The sequence below is a fragment of the Marmota marmota genome, unplaced genomic scaffold (genome assembly GCF_001458135.2).
Source record: "Marmota marmota marmota unplaced genomic scaffold, marMar, whole genome shotgun sequence".
NCBI lineage: Eukaryota > Metazoa > Chordata > Mammalia > Rodentia > Sciuridae > Marmota > Marmota marmota.
Window position 1 is genome coordinate 26,054,575 of NW_026000229.1, and position 15,384 is coordinate 26,069,958.

The 15,384-nt window shown below is 36.7% G+C and overlaps 1 protein-coding gene across 5 annotated transcripts in view; it reads right to left on the reverse strand.

Moving 5' to 3' along the window:
- The window catches only part of Unc13c (unc-13 homolog C), a 583,769-nt gene that overhangs the window by 533,527 nt on the left and 34,858 nt on the right, over window positions 1-15,384 (reverse strand). For all 5 annotated transcript variants that reach the window (XM_048793668.1, XM_015480644.2, XM_048793667.1 and 2 more), the window contains one exon: window positions 10,363-13,603. In XM_048793668.1, coding sequence (XP_048649625.1) covers window positions 10,363-13,354 — 2,992 coding nt within the window. In that variant the 5' untranslated portion in view covers window positions 13,355-13,603. The remainder of the gene's footprint in view (window positions 1-10,362; window positions 13,604-15,384) is intronic.

Sequence of the window (15,384 nt, forward strand, 5' to 3'; positions counted from 1 at the left end):
CTCATCTAAGTCTTTACACACATGGAGTCATATCTTTGCCATAAGAAAGGGAAATCTTTCTAATTAATACTCCCAATGATTGCATGATGGAAAGAAAAACAAGTTGCTTAAGCAGCAGATCATAAGAATCGAGTGCCTATATAAAGACTCAGTGTGGTAACAAACAAAATTGACATCAAATTTCATTAGTGATTGGATGAGGCTGTCATGTGTGAGGCATTGGTTCAAACCTTAACACCACATAAAAATAAACAAACAAAGGCATTCTGCCTATCTACAACTACAATTTTTATTTTAAATTCACCAGTGATATTAAAAAAATGGTTTTGTGTAATAATTGGTTTTAACAATAATGTAAGTTTGTAAAATAGATAATACTTGGCCATGATTATGGTGCATTTTATGCAACCATATAAAAATTTTACAGTATTTGATCTTTATTAATGTTGTATCTATAAAAGGCATCAGTGAAAACCATTTGCCCAGCTATCAGTAAGTACAGTTAGGTCATTATGCATGCATGCAGTGTGTTCACAGGGAAACACACAAACCTTAATAAGAGCACCCCATCTCCTTCATGAGGAGCCCTTATGATTTCAAACACCTCCCAAAGACTATACTTCCTAATACTGCTGCATTGGTGATTGAGTTTCATATGCACTTTAGAGGGCATGAAAACATTCAAACCATGGTACCTCCCTTTTCTCAGCCTCCTTCCCCACTCAATATTTGTCCCTTCCCAAACATTTGGTACAGAACTGATGTTCTATTTTTTTTCCATGTCCTTTGATCAGTACTAACTCTACCTCAAAATGTTGAGGCTTCAAATTGTTTAAAGATTATTTCATTCAAGCCAAATCTTACATGTGTTCAGTTGCTAAAATGATGTGATTTCAGGATATCTGTACAAACTCTTAAATCCATAAACTGTACCCTACAGGCTTTTCAAAGGCTGAATTGCCTTTATCAGCAGGAAAGTCTTTGTCTTTCATTATATAAGGGAAGAGAAAAGGCAAAAAAAATTGCAAACATCCCCAGGTGATACAGCTTATTAGCTGAAAATCAATTACAATAAATATTAGAGTCATTTCACAAAGTATTAATATAAGATGGGGGGATACAGTAGAGAGTAACTGGCTCATCAGATGCTGGAAGACACACAGCATTGCTGCGGAGAAGATGGGAGTGAGAGGGAAGGGAAAATGGAAACACCATGGTTTGAATGCTTTTAATCCCCTCCAAATTTCATGTTGAAACTAATCCCAGTGAAACAGTATGTGGGGTAAAAATCTTTGGAGGTGATTGAGTCATCAGGTCAGAGCCCTCATGAATCAGATTAGATGCCTTTATTAAAGGTTGATGGAGGGAGTCCATTCCTTTTTATGTTTTTTTCCCCTTTATGCCATGTGAAGACCCAATGTTCCTATACTTTGGAGGACAAAGTGTTTAAGACATTATCTTGGAGGCAGAGAGCAGCCCTCACTGGACAATTGCACTTGCTGTTGACTTGATCTTAGGATTCCCAGCCTGTAGAACTATGAAAAAAAATTTTGTTCCTTATGGATTATACATACTTGGTATTTTTTTAATAACAGTACCATCAAAATAAGAAAAAGAGGAAAAAAGATGATGGACATCACAATTTTTTTCCACTCAATTTTACCCTAATGCCTTTTAACATATACAAATGTGGTTTTGTTCACTTATTACTGAAACAAAAAAATAATTTCTAACACAATTGGTCTTACTAACTGAAATTATTTCTAAATGCTCTCTAATCTGGGCATCTAGATAGCAATTAATTAGGCCTTTTCACAGTTTGCTTCATATTATTTATAAGAGGTTGTATAACAATTAGCAGAAAGGGCTGATATCTGAACCTCATTTTGGTGCATCAACAAGGTAAATGACATTTAGTTTAGTGGCCTGTGGCTCTATATTCTCATCATCAAAATGAACATATTAATAGTCATGACTTCAGGTCTTAATCAGGGTCCTACTAAAAGTAAGACCTGGGATAAGTGCATAATGATAGTCACGTTTGGGGAAAAAATAGTCCCTGGAATAGGGACTATTAATGAGGTGAATACTGCAGACAATAAGGGCTTGACTGGGCTACACTCTCCAGAGGTGTGTTCAGTGGGGAGCACGGAAGGTAGGACCTTGGAAGGATGAAAAAGTACAGGTATTGTGCAGCATCTGCTGTCTTCTACTGGTTGAGGTTTGCTGCAGGGAATCCCTCAACATCAGGGAAGATTCTGAAGCTGAAATCTGAACGAAGGAAGGTACCTATTTGAGAGAAAGATGGAGTTGAACATGATTAATGCTATGGTCTATCACAGCTGCTGCTCAAATCAGAGGAAGGTTGAATAGGACCACATGGGGTTCTGGAGACATCTGCTGTACCTCCTGAAGTCTTATGGAGATGTCAGTGGAAAAATTCAGGCAAAGTACTCACTTCTGTACTCACTCAGTTTAGGCTGACTAAATGTTAGTTATTTTATGATTTCATTTATTTCTAAGATTATTATTAATAATCAATAGCAAATAAATAACAATTAAATTGTAATACCATTAGTCATCCAGTTATTTAATTATTTTTCTGTCTTCTCTTCTAACTATAACCATATGTCTTTCACACTATAGATTCAGGTAAATGCTAATAAATATTTTAATAAATATATGAATTATAATATATAATTATCCACATGCCTCTCAACAGTCAGCTAAAGAAGTAATTTTGAACTAACTTGAACCAGACTGTAATGGTATGAAGGAAAGAATCCAAATTATTTTTATCATGGGTTTTCTCCATTCCCATACCCTAATCCAGAGTTCATAACTACTGGGCACTCGATAAATCTTGATGGACTTATTTGGTTCTCTGCATTGATACTGCCCTAGGAAAGCATTTAACAAGCAAGAGAGTTCAGGCAATTGCATGGTTTTACGAAAACATCAATAAAGTAATGATTAATGCTATGTCCAGTTGCACCAAGCTGCCTGTGCCCAGAGTCTTTCAAGGATTGAAACCATAGAAATAATAACATAATTGATCACTTCCCAGAATGCATTCTGGATGGCTATTTTAGTTCAGCTAAAAAAGAGGAAGATAATTACAGCATTTGGCTTCTGGATCATATTTCTCAGAAATAGTTTAATTTCAACAGAAAAAGTCACTGTGCCTTTTAGATAGGTTGGCTCCCCACTGATTTACTGGTTTGGCTGAAATCTTACCATATTTTTATATATTTATTTTGTTTTTATGTATTTATTTTATTTTAATCACATAGAGGTATATTATTGTCTGCATTTTTTTTAAATGAGGTAACTGAGCCACAGAGAAGTTACTAACTTACCAATGATCACAACTCTAGAGGGCATGCTCTTAACCACTCACTGCCTTGATCCTTGTTAACTCCAGGTGCACATTGGGAAAGATGCCTGTGGTCCAGGGTACTGAACCTGCCTTGCAGGGACTTGCATCTAGTGATGGATGCAAGAAGGAAAGAGACCTTTTCAGTACCATGGGCTCACTGCTTGCTTGAAACCCTTCCTTAAAGTAATACTAAGACATTTTTATGGTTTTGTAGATTTATATTTACCTATGGATACAGCAAAATCAAAGATTGGGAGAGGGGAGGCATAGAGACAGGAAGACTAATTAGAAGAATTTAGTTAGAACTGTTTAGAGATGGTGGTTGCTAGAACTAGTGGAGAATCAATGCAGTTTAAGAATTTCCTGTTTTTAACTTTCTTTAGCAAGGGTGAACTATGTAGAGGATACACTTCGGACTTGAACTGTAGCATAGACTCTTGCCTGGCTCTTCAGCATGTGGGCCACTGTGCAGATTTTGGACTTGATAGATTCCATAATGATCTGAGTCAGCTCATTAAAATAAACATCTCTCTAGGCATACAAACACACACAAAAAAGAGACTTAGATACTTAGAGGTAAAAATGCCAGCACGTCTGAAGTGAATGAATCCAAGGTGATGTGTGCCTCACACAACAAAATTCATTTTTGCTAATAAAAGGTCTTTGAGTAGATCATAGAGAGAATCAACTGTAAGTTTGAAGAACTCCATTTGAGATATTGGCATCAAAGAGACACAGAAACTAGCCAAGGCACACTATAGTTGGTTTCCCACTATTGACACCTAAGCAACGTGTGACTGCAACCCTGGCCTGGACACATGGCTCCATGTACACACTAAAGAATAATTCCTAATTTGCCCTATTTCCCATTACTCCCTCCAAATTCAGAGTTCTGGGCTGGAGCTTTCAGTTAGCTGAATTTGCCATGTGCTCAAGGCATGGCTACTAAGGGATAGGAAAAGATATCTAGCCCCCTTGGTTTTGTAAAAGAACACACTAATTCCCTCCGATTAACTACTAAGGGGAAGTCAAAAAGGAATGCAGACTCTAGGTAGCCAAAAATAAAAGAGCAAATGTCCACACAGCATGGCAAGGAAAGAGCCAAGGAGGATGATTCATGAGCAAACAGAGTGATAGTAGTGCCATTTGTCAATGTAGAAAAATCAGGAAGACAATCAGGTTAAGGATATGGTGGAAAAAAAGTATGCAGCATTAAACCTTTTGAATTTGAGGCCTGTAGAATATTGTATTTGATGTAACTCCTACTACTCATTACACCACTGATTTTCACTGTGTTTTCGTGGCTTCTAGGAGGAAAAAAGAAAAACAATTACCAAGGGATCCACCAGATTCAGAAAAATCTGCCCTCTGCTCATTGCACCAGATTTGTTTTTTTTTTGTTTTTTGCTTTTGTTTTTGTTTTTGTTTTTAACACCGTTCCCTGCATTGCTGTATTACTCCAGCCACACCTGGCTTTCTTTCAGTTCCTGAAATCTGTCATGTCATACAATTTTTTGCTTCAGGACCCTGAGTCTGTGCCATTTACTCTGCCTCCAATGCTCTTTTCCCTTTGTCTTAGCCTAGTTTAGTATATTCATTCTTCACATCTCAGACCAAATATCATTCTCTCAAGGAAACTTTCTAACATCTAAACTATCAAATGCTCTCTCAACACTTTGTATTTAGTTCTATAGCAGTTGTCAAAGTTTAAAATTATCTGAGTAATTCTTATAAATTAACTTTATATCATCTACTTAATTATTACGAGACCATAATAATTGGTCAGATAATTAAATATTTATTTAAAAGGACCAAACTAGTCCATGAGTTAAAGACTGAAACAATAATTGTATATAATAGTTCAGTTTTGAAGAGGAGAAATATTAGCCCAAAGACACTAATTGGAATCATTACCACACAGATAGTGACTCCAGGAGTAAATTACATCACTCAAGAAAGAATGAAAAGATTTAGGATGCATTATTCATTACGAACTATGAAGCAAATTCTTAATGTGATCCTGGAGTCAACTTGTATCAGAATCAACTAGAGATTGCATCAGGGAATCTATTTTTTTTTAAACAAGTGAACCCAGATGAGACTCATGTATTTTTACATCTCAAAGTCACTATTTGTAAAATTCAACCCAGAAATACTCTTGAAACACTGTAAAAGCATGTATTACAGAATAGGTGTTCTACTTTTCCATGAAAAAAGCAAAAACATTCACAGGTAGCTAAGAACATGTTGTTATGCAGAGAGTACTGGAAGAGGATTCCAAAACCTTGGGGCAAAAAATGGGTCCTATGCTAGTTTCACAGTCTACACAACTACTGGCAATTACTTTGTAGGAAGAAAAATTTGGGAACTTTGTATAGTCCCTCTCATTGATATTTTATGAGGATTCAACATATATAATAATGAACTTTTTTTAAAGTAGTCAATTAATGTTAGTTAAGAACATTTTGGTCAATTTCAGAATTTCCTATTCAGTTCTTTAAGATTGTAAAATACCACTATATTAAGCACTAAGTAAATTTTCATTTTGTGTTTGCATGTGTGGGTACTATCCACTTTTGTTCTTCCTATAACTGAGAAACAAAAATATAAAACCTAAAACCATAGGCTATCCTCAATACTGCATAAGCATCAGAAATGGCACTAAGAAAATGGAACACTGGTTAACCTACATCTTTGGAAAATAAGAATAACATTCAGTCTGTCATTTCTTGTTGCCACTATGACATATAGTAAACAATTTCTCTTATTTCAGGTTGCATAGAAATGATACCTGAATAATCAATCATGTTGCCTGTGGTATCATGTAAAGTGGTAGAATGGTCTGATGGCTTGAGTACTGGCTTATGATTTGGAAGAACAGTTTGTAATTGTAGCTCTGCTGACAAATCTGCTGTTAGGTAAATCAATTTTTTGCTACATAGTACCACATTTTCTTTATCCATACATCAGCTCATAGATTCTTAGGTTGTTTCTGTTTCTTGACTATCATGAATAATGCTGCAATGAACATGGAAGTATAAATGTCTCTCCTATATACTGTACTTTTTACTTAAATGTTCTTTATTATGTTTTTAATTGTGCATTGTGTGGTAGTGGTGGTTTTATTATAATGGCATATATATTCCATAAGTAATTCATACAATTTTTTTTCTTTTTTGGGTGGGGTATTGGGGCATGAACTGAGGGGCACCACATCTTCAGCCCTATTTTGTATTTTATTTAGAGATAGGGTCTCACTGAATTGCTTTGTACCTTGCTTTTGCTAAGACTGGCTTTGAACTCTAGATTCTCCTGCCTCAGTCTCCCAAGCTGCTGGGATTACAGGCATGCACCACTGCACCTAGCAATTCACACAATTTTGAATACATATCTCTGGCTCTACTATAGGATCACCAAATCATAATGGTCAGTGATTTGGTAAATTTAAAACACCACCACAGGAACAACTACCATAAAAGCTCCCCAGATGATTCTAACAACCAGTCAGACTGAGATACACTAGGTTCAACATAATAAAGAATCAACCTTGGGAAATTGTTCTGTATTTAATGTCTTATTCTTATGTGGAACCAGAATATTATCACAAAGTCCTATAGCCACTTAGAAAACAAAATATGCACCATGAAATAAATTAGTAATTGTGATAATTATAATGTCACAGCCTCGTTAAGAACAAAATTTTTGTTTTTCTGCTAGGAAAATTACTTCTAACTGACTTTAGGCTTTAAATCCAGGTAAAGCATTCTCAGACTTGAACTATATCATCCTTTAAGAAGGATGTTCTAAGCCAGGTTCAGGGCACATGCCTGTCATTCCAGGGACTTGGGAGGCTGAAGCAGGAGGACCACATGTTCAGAGCCAGCCTCAGCAAAACCAAGGTGCTAAGCAACTAAGTGAGACTCTTCTCTAAATAAAATACAAAATAGGGCTGGGGATGTGGCTCAGTGGTAGAGTACCCCTGAGTGTTTGTGGCCAGTACCCTTCCCCTGCAGCAAAAGAAAGATGTTCTATAATATTTATTGAGTACTTCAAACTTTTGTTTATAAAATGGACCAAATATTTGAAGTAGAAAAAACAGAATGAGCTATTTTATATCAATACCTCAGTGTGACAGAGAATTTAGTGCCTTTCATATTAGTACTGGCTTCTCATGAAAATCCTAAATTGAAATAAACATAGTGGCAGACACTTTTCTCTATCTTTAATTATGTTTTTGCAACTAAACCATGAGTAAAATGGAACCTTGGAAGTGAGGCAGCATATAGCTGCTCTAAATGTCCAAAATACCCATCCACTTGATTCTGGATGTACCACTTATTAGTTGTATGATATTGAGTGGGTTATGTAAGTTTTTAGCATCTCATTTTTCTGACCTGTAAAGTGGGATAATAACAGAATCAAATTCACAGTGGTGGTAGAAGAAGTGAAAGAATGAAAACAGGCAAACTGCCTGAAGAGTGCTAGTACATCGTAATGCTGCTGATTAACAAGTTTTTATCTCTAGCATTCTTCTGAGCTCTCCGAACACCTTCATAGCCTTAGCAATGAAAGGCCACAGTTTGAATTTGGATTTGACTTGGAAGTTGGTGCTTTTCATTTAGTATCCTTCCAACCTCCATTCAGGTATTCATTCAACACATATTAACTCACTGTAATCTCAGCATATAGTACAAATAAAAAGATGAAAAAGAAAAGATTCCCCTGCCTCTGGTTAAAAGTTTAGAAGATAAAATGAGAAATGTACATAAATATAAGGTGGAATCCAGGGCCATAGGAAGCAGGGACATAGGAATTCAGAGACAAGAGTAAATTCCATATGGTAAGTGGTAAAAGGCTGGAAGTAAGGATAAGAAAGTCCCTATTGTGGTATTTATTTTAGGTCAGCTGGTGCCATTCAACAAGGCTCAGCAACGAGGGAAGAATTTTACTTCATGGATAAGTATCTGGCCATAAACACTTTAAAATCCCTTAGCCTATTAGAATGATGCTCAAAGTGAAGGTCCTCAAGAATACTATCACTAACTATCCACATCTACAAAAAATTAGGGTTTTCTTGTCTTCCAGACCCTCAAACAAGAGTTGAAATTAATAATTCAAATACCTATCCATAAGTTCATAAATCTATGTGAAGGGAATAGCATCTCACAGAGAACCTTAGAGCAAGATCTTTATGGTCCAATCTGGCCAGGTTAGAAATGAAGAAAAGATAGCACTGCTACCTAATGACCACTGGGTAGCCATGGAGAGAAATATCTGTTGGCATCTGCTCAACACTCAACAAGCAGATGGCCATGGGCACAGAAAACATCATGACAATTGGCATCTCATTGGAATGCTCTGGGCAGGGAAAGGGCCTGGAAAATGTCCTTCTTTGGCCACCCTTCCTTCTGAAGCATATTGGTAGCACAGGATGGGAAAACTGCCTGACTGTTGCCAAGGGGAGCAGCGATGGCCTTTAAAATCTACTGCAGCCTCCTGGGTAGTCAATCTGGTGCCTTTCACTAACCAGAGAGCATCTTAAAGATGTGTGTGCTGATCCTCTAGGACAGAGGATATCCAACAGATTCCATTCAAAGTTGGCACATAGGATGACAACAATCCAAGTTCCAAGATGGTGGAGGGGTCTAGTTCTCTCTTCCCAGGCCTATTGAGTCAGATCAATGTCAGAAGATTATTTTCTCTGTCTTAGAACCCTTACATTGGTGACACAGAGTTAACCAAATACATTTATGTTTTCAAGAGCTGCCACTATATGACTAGGTTTATTAGCTAATAGAAGGTCATTACCAGTAACGATCTACTTTGTAGAGACTTGATAATTTGGAATTTTTATTTTTTAATTTTTAATACATTTTACTGTGAATATTTAAAGCTTACAACATAATGAGAATTGTGGTTATTATATTGAAGCAAATTAACATATCTATCATCTCACATCTTTGTCCTGTGTGTGTGTGTATAAAACAGTGACAACTGACTCATATAACATGGCTATAGTAACTATTATCAATTATAGTCCTCATGTTATATATCAGATTCCTAGACCTGGTTCATCCTACCTATCTGCTATTTTGTATTCTCTCACATGTATCAACCATTTCTTCCTCCATATATCCCACTCATTGTATTATTCTCTACCTCTATATATTTAAACTTTTTAAAAAGATTCCACATTTAAGCGAGAGCATGCAGCTACCAAGTATATAATTCAAAATTGTTCCCCCAGGAAATTAAGAAAAAGTGCTAGATAAAGTCCTTTTCTCATTTCCATAATGGGGAAGAGAATTTTACTCCTCTCTCAAAGAGGAAGCTTCACTGTTCTATTCCCTTACTAATTTGTCTTTAAAGTATGACTTGTGGCCACTCATCAGGCATTGTCTGAGGGTTTGGCTTTATTGTTCTCCCTCAGCTGCATCAGTAGGTGGTAAGGAAGTTTCTGGTTGGGCTGGCTAGGATTGGCTGTGCAAACCCAACTCTTTCTAGCATCATGCTCCAAATTGTAAGTTGGATGGGAGGGGTAGTTAAAATTCCAACTTCTCAATTTTTTTAAGATTAACTGAACCTTTCTCTGCATCCCTATAAACCTAATGAAACCAAGGAGCAGACAGCCAGCTGTTGTCTTAAGGGGTTGTCCTTTGATTTCACTCCTCATTTTCTTGACAACTGATGTCACAGTTGGTTCATATGAAATGAGGTTTGTGTCTAGCAGAAGAATCCTTTTCCAATGAGTAGGGTTAAATTTGGAACCCATTTAAAATAACCTATTTGAAATATATTTTTATTTTAGATTATCAAGCCAAAACTTGCTGGGAGAGCTAGCTGCACAAAATAAAATCCTCTAAAAAGACATGCAAATTCATCACAAATACACTCTTTATCCAGGTAAACAGATCATGCTCTAAGGAGCAATAGTTAAAGTCAAAACACGATTAATTCACAATGTAGCATTTAAACGTGAGTACCTCCAGCCAGGATCTTCTCTTCCAACTCTGCCATTTGTTTCTTATAGGCCCTTAAAGCTGCCTCTTTGAAAGAGGGACGGATTCTTTTTGGCTTTGTGATTTCCACTGGAGGCTCAGGTATGTTTTGGTTTTCATCTTCTCTAATTTCCATTTCAGATGCTGGTTCATGTAAGGGTTCCAATTCTCCTTCACTAACTACATCATCTGCCTGGCCATCATAACCCTCATCTTGTGGGGTTTCATAAGGTGTTTCATACGAAGGGTGATCATATTCCTGCATTTGTTCATCTGTTTCAGTAATACTAGTCCTGTTTTCTAGCTTAGCAAGGACTTGTTCCATGACTTCAACATAATCTGTTTCATTATCAGCCACTGGTTCACTGTAGTCCTCCTCATCCTCTGCTTTGTAGTAATAAGGCTCTGTATAGACATCAGAGTCAAGGGTGGTACTAGATTCATTGGCAGTTGATTGAGATAATGTACGAAATCTTCCCATTAAAGAAGAGCCACTGTCCTCATACCCACTAAGACTCTGTGTGCTTTTGTTCCATACTACTTCCAAGGCTGACTTAGCTCTCTGTAGTGTAGATCCAAATTTTGGGAAGCTGAAAGTCTTATCAGAAAGGTCAATGCTTAATCGACTATGCCAAGATTTGGATGGGGCATCCTCTGAATCATCACTTTGCAGTTCACTTTGGCTTCGATACATCATGGGCAACTGGCTTTGGTTTTGGTACAGCTCATTAGAATTAGTTTCCTGATAAGAATCATATTGGCCAACCCACTGGCCTTGTGGTTCATTATCTAAGCCAGGGCATGGAGAAGAGTTGTCATCTTGGGTTAAATCATAGCTTTCAGAGTCATCTTGTAGGTCACTGTGGCATTTTCCCAAGTCTTCTAGGTCTTTATTGAAGACATCCAGCTGTTGGTCAGATAAACTGTTTGTGTCATAATCAAACACTTCCTGGGTGGATGAGTCTAAACCTAAATCAGTTCCTTGTTCTCCTTGATTCCATTCCTTCCATGGGGAAAGATCCTCATGTAAAGAGAGTTGAGAATCACTGTAATGACTTTGGTCTCCAGATGGACACACCATGCTATTACTCATTCCACTATCCACAGTTTCTGTGTTCTCAATTTCACTGTGCACTTGGACACCCTGAGTACTCTCAATGAAACGCTGGTCCTGAGGACTGTCATACAAGGTGGGTATACCCTCCTGTTTCCTCTGCCAAAGCTCCCGGTCAGAAGATGACAGGAGGGAGCTCCCATTAGTTCTAGTGAAATACTGATTTTCTGAAAAATCTTCAGAGTAAGACTGACACAATTTGGAAAAATCTGATTCAGAACGACTAAGTTTAGCAGTGAAAAAATCACTCTGTGAATGCCAGAGAGGCATTGCATCTGCATATTGGGTTGTGGTTTGCTTTTCCAAATTATTTGATTCTGGCAATTGTGAGGAAATTTTATCATAATCTGATTTATTTGAAATTTTGCTGCTGTTAGCAGTTTTATTCTTAGATCTGGCACTGTGTGATTTGGAACTTGACTTGGAAGTACTTCCTTTTGTTGGAAACTCTGGCTTAGAAAGCACAGCATAACTGTTTCTATTGAAGTCAGATTCCAGCTCTCCATCGCTGTCATCAGGTAACTGCCAATTGTTCTTTTTGGTTTTGGGCTCTGGAGTAGATAACTTAATATCCATGCTCTCATATGTCTGGGAAGATGGAATTCCTTTCTCTTTTCTTTCTCTGATATCATAAGTCAGAATATCTGTTGAGATTCCAATACCTGTTCCCTTGAGTTTATATGATTTTTTTAAGACAGAATCCCTTTGCTGAGGGGTTTCAAAGTATACAAGTATGGGTCGAGGTTTTGCATTTGGGCAGTCCCTTTGATGTCCTATCCTCTGAGCAAATTCAATTTTAATAGCATTTGGTGCATCTGAGAAACCCATTTTATCTATTAGAATTTGGTACACCACACTCTCAATATATTCAAATCTTTCTTCAGGAACATTTAAAAATCTCAGGCTTGCTTTGCTACCCATATGACCTAAGTGTTTAATATAATCATGGATGTCTCTGGTTTCCCTCCGAGACTGGACAAACCCTGTACGTAGCTGTTCGATTTCACTTTGCACAACCTCCACACTGCTAGAGATCTCATCAATGGAGTGCTTGAGAGCATTGACGTGTCCTCGTAGTTCAGAGAGTTCTGTTTCAATCTGACTTATTCCCTGAAGCTCCTTAAAGATCATTTCCATGACATCATGTGTTTGGCTAATGCAGCCAGAGGAACTGAATCCTGGTTCTAGAACATTTGTCTTTGGGTTCCGGGCAGTTCTGTCTAAAGATTTGCTTCTTATTCCCCAGGTCTTCTTCATGGTGCTCAACTCTGAATCGGAGGAGACACATTCTTGACTCTTTTTCCACTTCCTCAGCTTTCGTAAAGCTCCCAGTTTTAAGCTATGCAGAGTGCGCTCCCCATCAGAACTGCCCTCAGAGGGTGCAAGGCTGCTGGAGCTCTTCCTGTTGCGTCTAACTGGCATGGTGTGTGCAGATTGTACCTGGTTTTCTGTACTACTCCTTAGTTCATTTAATGATTCTGAGTAAGAGCTCTCAACTGAAGATAGCTCTTGAAACAGATCCTCATTATCACCGTCGGTTACATTAATATTCCTTTGCAGGCCATTGGCAATAGCTACTCGGTAACTGAATGTTGGTGAGAGGGAAAAGTCTTTATTAGTCTTGTCTTCTTCAGTAGATAAGTTGCGAGTGGACGAACACTTTGCAATCTTCTTTACAGTGCTTTTTAAGGTATTAGAAAATTTGGGGGGTTTGGTGTGGCCAGCAGTATGAAAATCTTGATTCTTTTTTTGCTGATGATTCTCTTTTTTTTTTGTTGTATTCCCCAGTTTCTTTGTAAACATTCCTTTGCAAAGCTTATGTATATAAGGTAAAATCAAGCTCTTGATAAGATTAGCCACCATGGAGAGAAATTAGTGCAAGCTTTTCTGCCCCAACAGTGTAAACAAGGTATTGGGATGAAAATCGGTAAAGCCAAGGCAAGCATCACTATTCAAATGTTCTGTGAATCATTGAAAATAGCAGGAAAGGCAGTTGTGGCTCTGCCACAAGGTCAATGTCCAGTAAAAACCAGTAGTGAAGCTCCATTTGTGAAAGACATTCCTGGAGGAAGGGATTCACGAATCTTATTTCCACATATCTTCATGTCCTGTCTGAAAAGAAAAGAATGTTAAAATGAATATAAGAATTAAATCCTTAATTCATCCCACTTCTGAAATTTTCCAAAAGTATTTGTGACACATCATGCATGAAAAAAATTGCAGAGAGGTCAAGGGAATATCTGAATTTAAATACAAATTTTCTTAGAAATTTTTATGTCTTTTCCTAAATCACTTATGGGTGGACATAATTAAAGTGGTAATAAAAGGTAATAAAGACTATTTTAAAAAATATGCTAATAAAATAACAATTCATACCTAAAAAGAACAAATAAGAAGAAAAAAAATTAAAATGACAATTCAAGTCATATTAACTTCGGAATGCCATTTCTACTTTATTTCCTTTCCTAAAATTGTTTTTGTTCACAGAAACAAAGAGACTTAAATTTAAGTATAGTCTCCCTCCCCTAGATTTTTTAAATTAACAAAATTTATATGATTCATGTATGAAAGATTTTTTTCTTATACAAATAAACTCCACATTTCTAGCTATTTAATGATTGGTAATTTCTTAAGTAATGATTAAAGTAATCCAAATTATTTCATATGCTAAATAAGTACCAAGAAAAAAATAGTTCTTACATAGGTACCAAACTTGTCAATGGAATCTCATGACTTGAAAGTAAATTAAGGATACATCAGATTAGGCATTGTAAAAATAGTAAATAAACAATAGTAAAATATATTTGAAACTTCAGGTGATACATACAAATTTTGAAAATCTGTGGCTTGAGGCAGCAGAACGAGGCTGATCAACCGCTGCAAACTCCTTGTGGATGGCTGAAAACCCATCCTGGGGTTGGGACCATGACAGCAGATAGGGTTCCAAATCACACACATTAAAAATTGTGCCATGGATAAAATAAGCACACAGATAATCAAGAACTAGTTGATTAGAGTTAATTTTATAATGTGTTGTGTTGAAATGCAAGTGACTATACAACTACATAATCTTTATAATGGCCATTTTCTTGAATTACATGAAAAAAAATTCATATTTTTTTACTAGTTTTACTGGTTTACTAATACAGTATCTTTTATGCACTCGAGTTTTGTTGACTTGAATTGAATATTTTATCACTGAAATGAATTCCAGAATAAAAGTAACAGCCAAAAGCCTTGCTGGTATTGAAGCATGCATTTGGATGAGTAAATAATCTGCCCAATTCACCAAAACATAAATCATAAACTGCAAATTGTTTTAGGAATCTACTGACCCTTTTTTAAATCAATGATTAAAAACTGTATAGAATAGTGTGAGTCATTAGGCATATTTCTATATGCACATAATATAACTTCTTTATCAGCTCCTTCCACTTGGAAATCTGCCAATTTCACTTCAATCAGATTCTGCAGGGACTTGGGGAACACATGCTCTGGCCAAGAGCCAAGCTTCTCAAGAGACAGGGAGTATAAATGAGAAAGGGAGGGGGAAATATGGGGAAGGGAAAGAGACTGATAATAAAAGCCTGTGTCTTTCTGGATTTTATAAGTTTGTCAGAAGGTAATTCCTCTTCTCTAAAACAATTTGGTATTCATTCACAATTACAAACTAGGACCTGTTTTCTACTAATAAAAATGTCATGAAATTGACTCCCAAATTAAGTTTCAAGGGCATTATATTATACTCCTTTGTGACCTCTGCTTATAAAGAAAAGGTTTGGAATGCCAGACAGCACTGGGGTAAATAAATTGTTTTAAAGACAGTTTTGGTAGAAAAGCATTCCACCAATCACTCAGTCAAAAATCCTGGGTTTCCCAAACCTGGAAAAACA